We start from the raw sequence: 14,151 nt of genomic DNA, 5'->3' as shown, positions 1-14,151 counted from the left end.
CAGTGCTTATGTCCCCCTAACCCTTTGGTCCCATCAGGGGGAGAAAGAAAACATTTTTGCAGATTTCTTTTACCTTGAAAAATCCCCTTGCACAGGCTGCTGCAACCACACACAGACTGAGCTTTACAGTGAAGACAACAGAGTAAGTTATGTGCATAGACTCCCTCTAGTGGAGAATTAAGGCATGACAACATTTTTTCCCTAGTGGAATACCTAGGTGTTTTTAATACCTAAGTTTCTTCCCTTACCTTATCCCCGCCGCAGGATTTGCTGAATTAACAGACAGATCCAACCTTCACCCATCACGGCGGGCTGCGTTTAGCAAACCTTCAAGGACCGGGTCCCTAAAATGGGGTATCCAACTCCCTTGGACCTGTAAAAGCACCCCACCAGGAAAGCTAGGTAATATAGCAAGACCAAAGCCCTGGGTTCCTGGGGTCCAGCCCTTCAAAGAGAGGCATTACAGGCAAAACCTCGTGTTTCGTATACGAGGCCCCAGGTACCATCCTTTTAGGCCTTAGTGGCACTTTGGATGGATCGGGTCTTTATGGAGGCTATTTAAATCCAGCATGTATCTCTCCTGGAGCTCCTCAGGGCACATCTTCACTCGTGACCAACACCTTAGACACTGGCGAAAAAACTGGTGTGCTCCTGGAAGGAGGAGGGGTTATATAGGGAGTGAACTTCCTTGATTGGTTATAACCAGTGTCAACACCTGAAGGTGGCCTATAACCCATTAAGTAATTACTTAAGGCTCTGGTTCCCATGATGTATGATAAAGAAATACTGATTAAAACTTGTAAACAAAAAATGCCAGAAAAGGCTTAGTCTTCAAGTGGTAAAAAAAAAAAATAAAAAATATGTCACCCCAGTGTAGATCCATCTGCAATCATGAGGCCCGCTGCCACCCCGACCCAAAGAAATATAATAAAAAAGCTCCGCTCCCGACTAAGGCTTCTGCTGTCTGACAGCTCTGCTGCCTCCCTCCTCTAAATAAATGAAGGGGCAGGACCAGCATGCCCTGGTCCGTGACATCACAAGGGGGAGGGGGCACCTGTCCCTTCGTTTATTTAGCAGTGGAGCTATCAGACAGCAGGAGCCTTTGTTTTGTTTTTCAGTGGGACAGCATTGTGATCAACAATGGATCTACAGTGTATCCTGAAAGTATTCACAGTGCTTTACATTTTCCACATTTTGTTATTTTACAGCCCTATTTCAAAATGGATTAAATTAATTATTTTCCTCAAAATTCTACAAACAATACCCCATAACGACAAAGTGAAAGAAGTTTGTTTGAAGTCTTTGCAAATTTATTAAAAATACAAATTTAAAAAAAAATCACATGTACACAAGTATTCACAACCTTTGCTCAATACTTTGTTGACGCACCTTAGGCACCAATTACTGTCACAAGTCTTTTTGAGTATGATGCTACAAGCTTGGCACACCTATATTTGGGCAGTTTCTCCCATTCTTCTTTGCAGGACCTTTCAAGCCCCATCAGGTTGGATGGGGAGCGTCGGTGCACAGCCAATTTCAGATCTCTCCAGAGATGCTCAATCAGGTTTAAATCTGGGCTCTAGCTGGGTCATTCAATGACAGTCACAGAGTTGTCCCCTAGCCACACCTTTGTTATTTTGGCTGTGTACCTAGGGTCGTTGTCCCGTTGGAAGATTAACCTTCGCCCCAGTCCAGAGCACTCTGGAGCAGGTTTTCATCAAGGATGTCTCTGTACATTGCTGCATTCATCCTTCCCTCAATCCTGACTAGTCTCCCAGTTCCTGTCACTAAAAAACATTGCCACAGCATGATGCTGCCACCACCATGCGTCACTGTAGGGATGGTATTGGCCAGGTGATGGGCAGTGCCTGGTTTCCTCCAAACATGACGCTTGCCATTCAGACTAAAGAGTTCAATCTTTGTTTCATCAGACCAGAGAATTTTGCTTCTCATGGCCTGAAAGTCCTTCAGGTGCCTTTCGGCATACTCCAGGCGGGCCGTCATGTGCGTTTTACTAAGGAGTGGCTTCCGTTTGGCCACTCCACCATATAGGCCTGATTGATGGAGTGCTAGAGAGATGGTTGTTTTTCTGGAAGGTTCTCCTCTCTCCACAGAGAAACGCTGGAGCTCTGTCAGAGTGACCATTGGGTTCTTGGTCACCTCCCTGACTAAGACTCTTCTCACCCGATCGCTCACTTTGGCCGGGTGGCCCGCTCTAGGAAGAGTCCTGGTGGTTCCAAATGTTTTCCATTTACGTATGAAGGAGGCCACTGTGCTCTTTGGCACCTTCAATGCTGCAGACATTTTGCTGTACCCTTCCCCAGATCTGTGCCTCGATACAATCCTGTCTCGGAGGTCTACAGACAAAACTGAAGGGCCTGGTATGGACTGGGGGGACCCCACGCCGTTAATTTTTCTTAATTTTTCATTGCTGGCAATTCTTTTTTTTACAATCAGCTGTCAGCGGGAACCCCACTGACAGCTGATGACTCATTGGTTGTTTAGGACACAGTGGCTGCCTGCTCCTTAGTAACCATGTTGTTTACTGATTGCTAAGGATTCCAGCGGCCGCCTGCTCCTTCACAGACAGCTATTTACAGTGTTTGTTAAGGATTTGGCTACCACCAGCAGTAATTTTCCCACAAGCTATCACTACTAAAATACCTCATGACTCCCTAAAATAGCGCCTGCAGTATTTTAGTAGTGTTTTTTTGTGAATGCCAAAAATTTTTAGCGCTGTGCGGTATATTACCACATACTCAGATGCGGCAAGATACCGCGTTGTGAATGGAGCCCATTGTCACTATTGTGATACTGCACACAATTTTTAGAGAGCATGCACAACCCAAACTGCCTGGACACCCAGTTGGGAAACAGATTCTTACAAAATAGCTGATGGAGTTCATGATAAACTTTTTTCTTCACTAGTTCAGCTACTCACTAGCTAAACTAGTAAAGAGGAGAACTTCTGTGTTCATGGGGTCCATTTGCAATCTTATTATGTTCCTCCCACAATATTAGGTAAATAGTAAGATTATGTCAGATCGTTACAGATTATATAATATTATTAACAGTAAGGATTATTATGTTCCTTATACAATAGTTGCCATTTATAGGGAGGTCTGTGCTGTGTAAAGTGCAGAACCAGGCAATGCATACCATGTAAAGCTGTGACACATACTGTACATGTGTCATGGAATAAAGAAGGGAAAATACTGCTCTAGAGGTATAAAAGTTATTGAACAGCTCAAAATGAAGTCATTTATAGTAAATCAATGAAAATTTACTATTTTACTGTGGATACAGTAAAGTGGGAACTGAAGTTTTTTTTCTTATTTCGGCTACATTGTTGTTCTGATGGTTTGTGTCTTTCATACTTTGTTCAGGCTTTGGTGTACTGTTTCTTGTCTTACTGTTCCACTAAAAATACCAATCAGTGACTGTGCGTTTTGTACGCCAATTAATTCTACTTGCTGCAGGAGACCCTCAAAGCATGCTCTTGCAATGCTATCCTTGTCGGCCATTTATTAAAATATGTGAAAGAAAAATGAACACTGTATTTCTTCACATCAGACACTATGCTGGTCCTCCCCTAATTCTCGTGCAGTATAAGACAATTAAATTGTAAAAATCCAATAGTATTTAGTGTGTAACAAAAACCTTTCTTTACTCAGCTTGAAAACTATGTCCACTGTCACTTGTTAAAGTATGTATTGACCAGTAGCATGACTGAGACATTTATTTATGAAAAATGAATAGGTTTGAATCTAACTTAATTTATTGTGCTTATACAGGTGGCCTATGTTTTGCAAGACTGGTGGCTTTCTTACTGGTAAGCTTTCTAAAAACCATATAGATAAACACTTTGATTAAAGAATTTAACCACTTCCGGACCACCCGCCGTCGTTATAAGTCAGTATTTTAACGTTAAATACCAGGGTTATGGCAGCAGACAGCTGCCATAACCCCGGTATTTTCTTAAACAGCGGGCGGTCCGCTTTGGGATAAAAGTGGTCTTTGCGGCAGATTCGTTGCGAGATCACTTTTATCGGCGGTGGGAGAGGTGTACCACCCCCCTCCCGCCGCGTCCTGGTCATCTCCGCCGCTTACTGGAGCCGTCGGTAGCGGCGGAGACGATCCAATGTTCTCCCCTCAGAGGCAGGAAGTCGAGTGATGGAATGGCCCCCACTCGACTCCATACCATTGGATGACGGAAGCAATGTCAAATGTCACTTCTGCCCAACGGCCTTACAATTTTTTTTATTTTTATTGCTTTTACGTGTGAATCTGAGACCTTTTTGACCCAAAATCTCTCATTAAAGGTCCTGTCATGCTTTTTTCTATTACAAGGGATGTTTACATTCCTTGTAATAGGAATACAAGTGATCCAAATGTTTCTTTTATAGGGACAGTGTAAAAATAAAAAATAAAAACTAAAATAAATAGGAAAAAAAAAATGTAATTTAAAGTGCCTCGTGCATAACTGAGTTTAAAACCATAAACATAAACAAATAATATATTGAAAAAGTGCTCCTGTGCAATATATAGTGTCCAAATATGTCGTAAATGCAGGGGATATGTGATTCAGATCATAAGACAAAGTGCTCATGTGCATATAAATCACATCCAAATCGCATCCAACTGCGTCTCTAGTAACGTGATAAAAGTTTGTGAAATTCAGGAACAATAAAAAGTGTGATCCAAGACGTGCTGGGGTGTCTTCACTTAGGTGCCCCCCCTTAGGTAGCAAATGCTCACCTTGGAGCGTGCAACTTTGCGATTAAGCTAAGTCAAAGCACGCATGTGAACCACCTCTGGGCTTTTTAAAATGTCAGACTCCTGGGTTCCTCAGCATAGTTATCCGGGATATGTGAAAGGAAAAACTCAATAGTACAATGACATTTTAAACTATTTATTTCACTAAAGCAAAAACCCCCATCTGGGGTACTCACATTTATCAGGTGCGTCTGTGCACCATTCTATGTTGAACATGTAGCAGATTATACCAGGGTGGTATCGGGATGATACGAGCATCCTCCTTAGCTTACAAAATGTCTTGTCGTGCTGTCCTGACCCCTTGACCCCTCCCCAACTAGTGTCGATACAGGGCTATCGAATCTACTTCAGGGGAATTTCCTTAACCTTGTTGAGCATGACCTTAACCCTGTTGAGCATCTATGGGGCATCCTCAAACGGAAGGTGGAGAAGTGCAAGGTCTCTAACATCCACCAGCTCCATGATATTGTCATGGAGGAGTGGAAGAGGACTCCAGTGACAACCTGTGAAGCTCTGGTGAACTCCATGCCCAAGAGGGTTAGGCCCCTTTCACACTGGGGTGGTTTGCAGGCGTTATTGCGCTAAAAATACCGCCTGCAACCCACCCCAAAACAGCCTCCGCTGTTTTGTTCAGTGTGAAAGCACCAAAGAGCTACATGCACTTTGGTGCAATTCATTCTCAGAATTCACAACAAAATTGCTCAGATCCTTTTTGCACACCATATGGGATTCAACCATGTGATTAAAAAGGGACTGCAACAACTCCCATCTGGTCACCATCTGGTATGTACAACATACAGTAGATGAAATCTGATGCCAGTACACTGACAAGCTTATTTCAAAAACCGCAAAGCTCTTTATGCTTGTATGACCACAAAAGCAACATTTTGGGACCACACAGGGCCCTTTCTTCAGACTTGCAGTCCTCCTAGCATTGATATAGTGCAGCTTTCCTGTCTTCTAATCTCTAATGGAAATACAGAGGAAGTGAAGTGGGGCCAAAGTGAGCTCATCTGACAACTTGGTAGACTTCAGTGCTTCTGTTGCAAAATGTTAAGTATTGCTCCACAGCATTGGCAGCCACAGAGGTCAGTGAAGACCTGTTTTAAAGCTTATTTACTGCTTGTTAAGAATATATCATTATTTAAATATTTAAAACCTGGCCAAGTTCATTTTAAAGAGATATCAAATAGGGAATATTCTTTTAAAAAGTTCTGGCCAGGTACATGCATTTGGTGCAGTGTTTAGGGAGGCTCAAAGTAATGCTGACAGCACTGTAGCCTCCTTATCCTGTGCTAAATACTATTGATGGTGGCATGTTTCCAATGAGAATTCTGATGAAATTATTCTGTTTTTATGTGTTAGGGCATCAGAACAAGAGAAGCTGAATGTCACCGATGTCATTGATGGAACCAACGTAACCCAAACACAGAAGTTGGATAACGGATTTTATCTAGGAGTCTATGCAGGTAATGTACCATCTGCTTTTATGGTATTTTTTTTAATATGGTAGTGAATGATACATACTTTTATGCATGCAACAATATACCATTATTAAAATAAACTGCAGTTGTACTTCAAATTGGTATATATTAGTGATGAAATGAAAATACCAGTGCTGAAACTGAAACGGAAAATTCAGGATGCACTTGGCCGAAAACCGAAACGGACGGTTTAAAAAAAAAAAAAAATATATGTTTTAAATTTAGTTAATGTGGCTGGCTCTTTTGCATTGAAGTGAATGGGATGCAATTTTGCATTGAAGTCAATAGAGGGCGTTTTTGCAGTGACATCAATGGGACGTGATTTTGCATTGAATTCAATGGGATGCTATTTTGCATTGAAGTCAGTGGGACGCGATTTTTGGATTGAAAGTAACTTGGTTTGAGAGTGTTTTGCAAGACAAGCAACATTTTTTTTATAAATTTTTACTTGATATACAACAGAAGAGAAGTGCCTCTAAGTGTAGAAATATGGTTACATTTAATGAAGGTACAACATTTAGCAACATATTGCTACACTTAGAGGCACCTCTCTTCTCTTTTATACTCTGAAGCTCCTGCTGAGTTTGTTTCTAATCCCCTTGTGGTAGCTTCCATTTGTGGATGGACATTTTATAGTTACACAACCAATCATATTGCTATAATATTTTTATATGGACTATAAACTGAAGGACCTCTGAATAAAAGGTTGTGGAACGAATCATTTGAGTTTCTATTATTTCTTATGGGGAAATTTGCTTTGATATACAAGTGCTTTGGATTACAAGCATGTTTCTGTAACAAATTATGCTCGCAAGCCAAGGTTTTACTGTACTTCAAATTGGTATATATTAGTGGTGAAATGAAAATTCCAGTGCCAAAACTGAAACCGAAAATTCAGGATGCACTTGGCCGAAAACCAAAACGGACAGTTTAAAAAAAAAAGGTTTTAAATTTAGTTAATGTGGCTGGCTGTTTTGCATGGAAGAGAATGGGATGCAAATTTGCATTGAAGTCAATGGGACATGATTTTGCATTGTAGTCAACGGGGTGTTTTTGCATTAAAGTCAGTGGGACTCGATTTTTGCATTAAAGTCAGTGGGACTCGATTTTTGCATTGAAGTCAGTGGGACGCGACTTTTGCATTAAAGTCAGTGGGACTCGATTTTTGCATTGAAGTCAGTGGGACGCGATTTTTGCATTAAAGTCAGTGGGACTCGATTTTTGCATTAAAGTCAGTGGGACGCAGCATGCCATTACAGTGCATCCGGAAAATTATTCACAGCACTTCACTTTTTCCACATTTTGTTATGTTACAGCCTTATTCCAAAACTATTTTCTTCAAAATTCTACAAACAATACCCCATAATGACAACGTGAAAGAAATTTGTTTGAAATCTTTGCAAATTTATTAAAAAAAAAAAACAAAACAAAAAATCACGTTCATACGTATTCACAGCCTTTGCTCAATAGTTTGTAATTGGTGCCAAAGGTGCTTCAACAGCTTGGCACATCTATTTGTGGGACGTTTCTCACATTCTTCTATGCAGGACCCCTCAAGCTCCATCAAGTTGGATGGAGAGCATCGGTGCACAGCTATTTTCAGATCTCTCCAGAGATGTTCAATCGGGTTCAAGTCTGGGCTCTGGCTGGCCACTCAAGGACATTCACTGAGTTGTCCCGTAGCCACTCCTTTGTTATCTTTGCTGTGTGCTTAGGGTCGTTGTCCTGTTGGAAGATGAACCTTCGCCCCAGTCTAAAGTTCAGAGCAATCTGGAGCAGGTTTTCATCAAGGAAGTCTCTTTACATTGCTGCGTTCATCTTCCCCTTGATCCTGACTAGTCTCCCAGTTCCTGCTGCTGAAAAACATCCCCACAACATGATGCTGCCACCACCATGCTTCACTGTAGGGATCGTATTGGCCAGGTGATGAGCGGTGCCTGGTTTCCCCCAGACATGACGCTTGCCATTTAGGCCAAAGAGTTCAATCTTTGTTTCATCAGACCAGAGAATTTTGTTTCTCATTGTCTGATAGTCCTTTAGGTGCCGCCTTTCAGCAAACTCCAGGCGGGCTGTCATGTGCCTTTTACTGAGGAGTGGTTTCCGTCTGGCCACTCTACCATACAGGCCTAATTGGTGGAGTGCTGCAGAGATGGTTGCTCTTCTGGAAGTTTTCTTTTTTCTCCACAGAGAAACGCTGGAACTCTGTTAGAGTGACCATAGGATTCTTGGTCACCTCCCTGAATAAGACCCTTCTCCCCCAATCACTCAGTTTGGGCCCACTCTAGGAAGAGTCCTGGTGGTTCCAAACTTTTTCCAGTTATGGATGATGGAGGCCACTGTGCACATTGGGACCTTCACTGCTGCAGAAATTTTTCTGTACATTTCCCCAGATCTGTGCCTCAATAGAGTTCTGTCTTGGAGGTCTACAGACAATTCCTTGGACTTCATGCCTTGGTTTGTGCTCTGACATGCACTGTTAACTGTGGGACCTTATATAGACAGGTGTGTGCCTTTCCAAATCATGTCCAATCAACTGGGTTTACCACAGGTGGACTCCCAAGTTGTAGAAACATCTTAAGGATGATCAGTGGAAACAGGATGCACCTGAGCTCAATTTTGAGTGTCATGGCAAAGGCTGTGAATACTTTCGTACATGTAATTTTTTTTAATGGAGTTTATCCATTTTGGAATAACTGATAACCCTATTTGCGGCTGATAATTTTCGATAATGGTGCATCCCGTGTGTGTGTGTGTGTGTGTGTGTATATATATATATATATATATATATATATATATATATTGGGGTGTTTAGCTCAGTGGTAGATGCGTCTTCACGTAGTGAGTCCACAGCAGTCAGTTATCAGGTTTTATTAACAGGAACAAAATAAAAGTTTATACACAGGATTTCCCACACAGGGGTTCTTCTCCAGTAAATTCATACCGCTGAAAATGCCAAGCCTCCTGGCTCCTAGGCTTACTTTACCTTGCAGTTCCCTGCTGAACCAGCCTACTCCTGGCTGGCTCAACAGAACTCTCCAGACCCCTGGGTTTGCTTACTGTCCCCCAGACTTCAGGACTTCCTTCAGCCACCTTGGACTTGCTAGTTGCCTCGGCTCTCCCAGCCTCCCAGACCCTTCTCTGCTCTCAAAGGCCCTTGTAGCCATCCCAACCTTCCCAGTCCTTCAGACACAAAGTCCCCCCTTAACCGGGGATGTAATCTCATACAGGGCAGACAGCTTTTCAGACACAGGTCTGTCTTGATGCTGCTGCACACACTCCACCTTCCTCCACTCTCTCTGCTCTCACTAGCCCCTCGTTATATAGGCTGTGTACACCTGGGCACACAACCTGCTGGCTCTCCATAAGACATGGACACAGGGTTAGAGATCCCATCCCACCCAAGTCTCTGCGGGATCTCCAAACTACAGAGCCCCATTGGAACATAGCAAAACCTGGAGAAAGCTGCCGACACAGTTTTCTCCCTTTCAAAGCTATGCTCTGTAGTACTGCAGTCTGCCGACATGCAGACTCTGTGTTCATTTTCCATCCCTTTTCACAGTGACAGGGACTCTCACTATTACAATATATATATGTATATGTGTGTGTGTGTGTGTATATATATATATATATATATACACAGTCAGGTCCATAAATATTGGGACATCGACACAATTCTAATCTTTTTGGCTCTATACACCACCACAATGGATTTGAAATGAAATGAACAAGATGTGCTTTAACTGCGGACTTTCAGCTTTAATTTGAGGGTATTTACATCCAAATCAGGTGAACGGTGTAGGAATTACAACAGTTTGTATATGTGCCTCCCACTTTTTAAAGGGACCAAAAGTAACGGGACAGATTAACAATCATCCATCAAACTTTCACTTTTTAATACTTGGTTGAAAATCCTTTGTCTGGAACGCATAGACATCACCAGACGCTGGGTTTCATCCCTGGTGATGCTCTGCCAGGCCTCTACTGCAACTGTCTTCAGTTCCTGCTTGTTCTTGGGGCATTTTCCCTTCAGTTTTGTCCTCAGCAAGTGAAATGCATGCTCAATCGGGTTCAGGTCAGGTGATTGACTTGGCCATTGCATAACATTCCACTTCTTTCCCTTAAAAAACTCTTTGGTTGCTTTCGCAGTATGCTTCGGGTCATTGTCCATCTGCACTGTGAAGCGCCGTCCAATGAGTTATGAAGCATTTTGCTGAATATGAGCAGATAATATTGTCTGAAACACTTCAGAATTCATCCTGCTGCTTTTGTCAGCAGTCACATCATCAATAAATACAAGAGAACCAGTTCCATTGGCAGTCATACATGCCCACGCCATGACACTACCACCACCATGCTTCACTGATGAGGTGGTATGCTTTGGATCATGAGCAGTTCCTTTCCTTCTCCATACTCTTCTCTTCCCATCACTCTGGTACAAGTTGATCTTGGTCTCATCTGTCCATAGGATGTTGTTCCAGAACTGTGAAGGCTTTTTTAGATGTTGTTTGGCAAACTCTAATCTGGCCTTCCTGTTTTTGAGGCTCACCAATGGTTTACATCTTGTGGTGAACCCTCTGTATTCACTCTGGTGAAGTCTTCTCTTGATTGTTGACTTTGACACACATACACCTACCTCCTGAAGAGTGTTCTTGATCTGGCCAACTGTTGTAAAGGGTGTTTTCTTCACCAGGGAAAGAATTCTTCTGTCATCCACCACAGTTGTTTTCCGTGGTCTTCCGGGTCTTTTGGTGTTGCTGAGCTCACCGTTGCATTCTTTCTTTTTAAGGATGTTCCAAACAGTTGATTTGGCCACACCTAATGTTTTTGCTATCTCTCTGATGGGTTTGTTTTGTTTTTTCAGCCTATTAATGGCTTGCTTCACTGATAGTGACAGCTCTTTGGATCTCATATTGAGAGTTGATAGCAACAAATTCCAAATGCAAATAGCACACTTGAAATGAACTCGGGACCTTTTATCTGCTCCTTGTAAATGGGATAATGAGGGAATAACACACACCTGGCCATGGAACAGCTGAACAGCCAATTGTCCCATTACTTTTGGTCCCTTAAAAAGTGGGAGGCACATATACAAACTGTTGTAATTCCTACACCGTTCACCTGATTTGGATGTAAATACCATCAAATTAAAGCTGACAGTCTGTAGTTAAAGCACATCTTGTTTGTTTCATTTTAAATCCATTGTGGTGGTGTATAGAGCCAAAAAGATTAGAATTGTGTCGATGTCCCAATATTTATGGACCTGACTGTATATATATATATATATATATATATATATATATATATATATACATTTTCCCACTGTGTATATAATCCCCTACAGATTTTGTATGTTTGCCTGATTACAAAGAAATTAAGGATCTATAATTTTAATCATTGATGAAGGCAGGGCTTTTTTTCTCAGAGAATAGGTGCAGGAACTCCCCCCTTTTGAGTCACTACTTTTCTCTGCCCCCTACCCACCTCTGAGCACCACCCCTTGGTTCCACCCCTACCCACCTCCCACTATCACCCCTTTTAGCGAATACAGAACCAAGTAATAGTTTGTGGTGATAAGTAATTTGTATGGAATTTGTTAATAACAACAAGAAAAGCAGTAAAGTAGATAACTCGCAGCCAGCAGCAATAGACCCTTCCCAGCAACAATAGATTCCCCCAGCAACACTGGACCCCAACAACAATAAATCCCGGCAGCAACAACAGATTTCCCAGCAGCCAGCCCAGCATCAATAGACTCTCCAGCAGCCAGCAACAGTAGACCCCCTCCCTCAACAGTAGATCACTTCCAGCAACAATTGACCCCCCCAGCAACATAAGCTCAACCATCAACAATAGACCTCCCTAGCAACAATAGACTGCCACAGAAAGAGATACCCTCCAGCAACAGTAGACCTCCCAGCAGTCAGCAACAATAGACCCCCTCCTAACAGTAGATCTCTTCCAGCAAAAATTGACCCCCCTGCAACATAAACCCTCTCCCCTCAGTAATAGATCCCCCACCAGCAACAATAATAGACCATCCCAGCAATAATAGACCGATATGCAACAATAAATCTTCTTCAGGAACAATAGATCCCCCAGCAGCCAGCATCAATGGACCCTTCAGCACACCCCAGCACCCCTTGCCATTACATACATTCAGTGCTGGAGGTGCCAGGACTGCGTTCCCCCGCGTTCCCGCTAAAAAAAGCCCTGGGTGTAAGGTGTATTATAAATGATAGAGACAGACTATCAACCAAAAATCCAGAAAAACACATCATACAAATGTTGTTATAAATTGAGTTGCAGTTCAGTGAGTAAAATAAGGATTTGATCCCCAAGCAAAACATGACTTAGTACTTGGTGGAGAAACCCTAGTTGGCAAGCACAGAGGTAAGTTGTTTCAGGAGGGATTTTGGTCCACTACTCATTACAGATCTTTTCTTAATTCTTAAAGTGGATGTAAACCCTCACATATACCCAGTGAAGTGAACAGCCTCAGATGATACACAGGGATGAAACAAATCTCCCTACATAAGTTTTACATGTATATCTGCTGTCTTCATCTTTATATACTTTTTTTTAGAAAGTGCACATCATGTTAGGAGATTTTCTCTTCCTGTTCAACACTGCAGTGAAGCCTGGGCATACAGCCAAGACAGCTGATTGGAGGAAAGGCACACACCCCCTTTCTTCATAGGTAAAGACTTTCAGCTCTGTTTGTTGAATCGCTTCAGGCTCTGCTAATCTATTTATAGCATCCTCCCCAACACAAAACTCTGGCTGCTTTTATCATATGTGACGGAGAACTTGTTAGTAAGGATAAACTCAGGTGTGTTCACAACCGCACATGCAGAGCCCGCCAGGAAGTCGGCACTGCAGAGTGCTTATCACAAACAGTGAGACATTTTCAAGATCCGCGACTGCAGAGATGGGGAAATGTCTCACTGCCTGTGATTAGCGCTGTGCAGTGCTGACAATTGATAACCTTTTGTATCGTTTTTTTTTTCTGGATTTTTGGTTGATATTTTGTCTCTGTCATTTAAAATACACCTGTGATAAAAATTATAGACCCTTCATTTTTTTGTAAGTGGGCAAACTTACAAAATCTGCAGGGGATCAAATAATTATTTTCCTCACTGTAATATATACAGTCGTTGCCAAAAATATTGGCACCCCTGCATTTATGTCAGATAATGCCCCACTTCGCCCAGAGAATTGTTGCAGTTACAAATGTTTAGGCGTTCTCATGTTTATTTTGTTTATATTGGTATGACACAAAAATGTGGAGAAACAAAAAGCCAAATCTGGCACATTCCACGCAAAATTCCAAAAATGGACTGGACAAAATTATTGCCACCTTCTCAGAATTGTAGGAAATAATTGTATTCCAAGTTTGTGATGCTACTGAAGTTTGTAAATAAACTCACCTTTATCAATTAACAGGTGCTGATAATATAGAATTCACACCAACAACCAGTTAAAATGGGGAAAAAATTACTATTATTTACTACTTTATTTATTCACTTTCTGTTGTGTGTCTCTTTGTGCCACACGGAGCATGGAGAAGAGAAAGAGCAGCAAAGAACTGTCTGAGGATTTGAGAACAAAAATTGTGGAAAAGCATGGACAATCTCAAGGTTACAAGTCCATCTCCAGAGATCTTAATGTTCCTGTGTCCATTCTGCGCAACATTGTCAAGAAGTTTACAGCCCATGGCACTGTAGCTAATCTCCCTGGACATGGACGAACGAGAAAAATTGATCCAAGATTGCAACGACAGATTGTTCGAATGGTGGATAAAGAACCTTGACTAACTTCCAGACAAATTCAAGATGACCTTCAGGCACAGGGTACAACTGTGTGAGCTCGCACTATGCATTGCCATCTGAAT

At 42.1% G+C, this 14,151-nt stretch overlaps 1 protein-coding gene across 2 annotated transcripts in view; it reads left to right on the top strand.

Moving 5' to 3' along the window:
- ABCC4 (ATP binding cassette subfamily C member 4 (PEL blood group)) overlaps positions 1–14,151 on the top strand; it is a 627,509-nt gene that overhangs the window by 264,372 nt on the left and 348,986 nt on the right. For both annotated transcript variants that reach the window (XM_073614376.1, XM_073614377.1), the window contains exons 17-18: positions 3,795–3,832; positions 6,142–6,245. In XM_073614376.1, coding sequence (XP_073470477.1) covers positions 3,795–3,832; positions 6,142–6,245 — 142 coding nt within the window. The remainder of the gene's footprint in view (positions 1–3,794; positions 3,833–6,141; positions 6,246–14,151) is intronic.

Source organism: Aquarana catesbeiana, linkage group LG02 (genome assembly GCF_042186555.1).
Source record: "Aquarana catesbeiana isolate 2022-GZ linkage group LG02, ASM4218655v1, whole genome shotgun sequence".
NCBI lineage: Eukaryota > Metazoa > Chordata > Amphibia > Anura > Ranidae > Aquarana > Aquarana catesbeiana.
The sequence above is the reverse complement of the archived record's forward strand: the minus strand, read 5'-3'. Positions and strand labels throughout refer to the sequence as shown.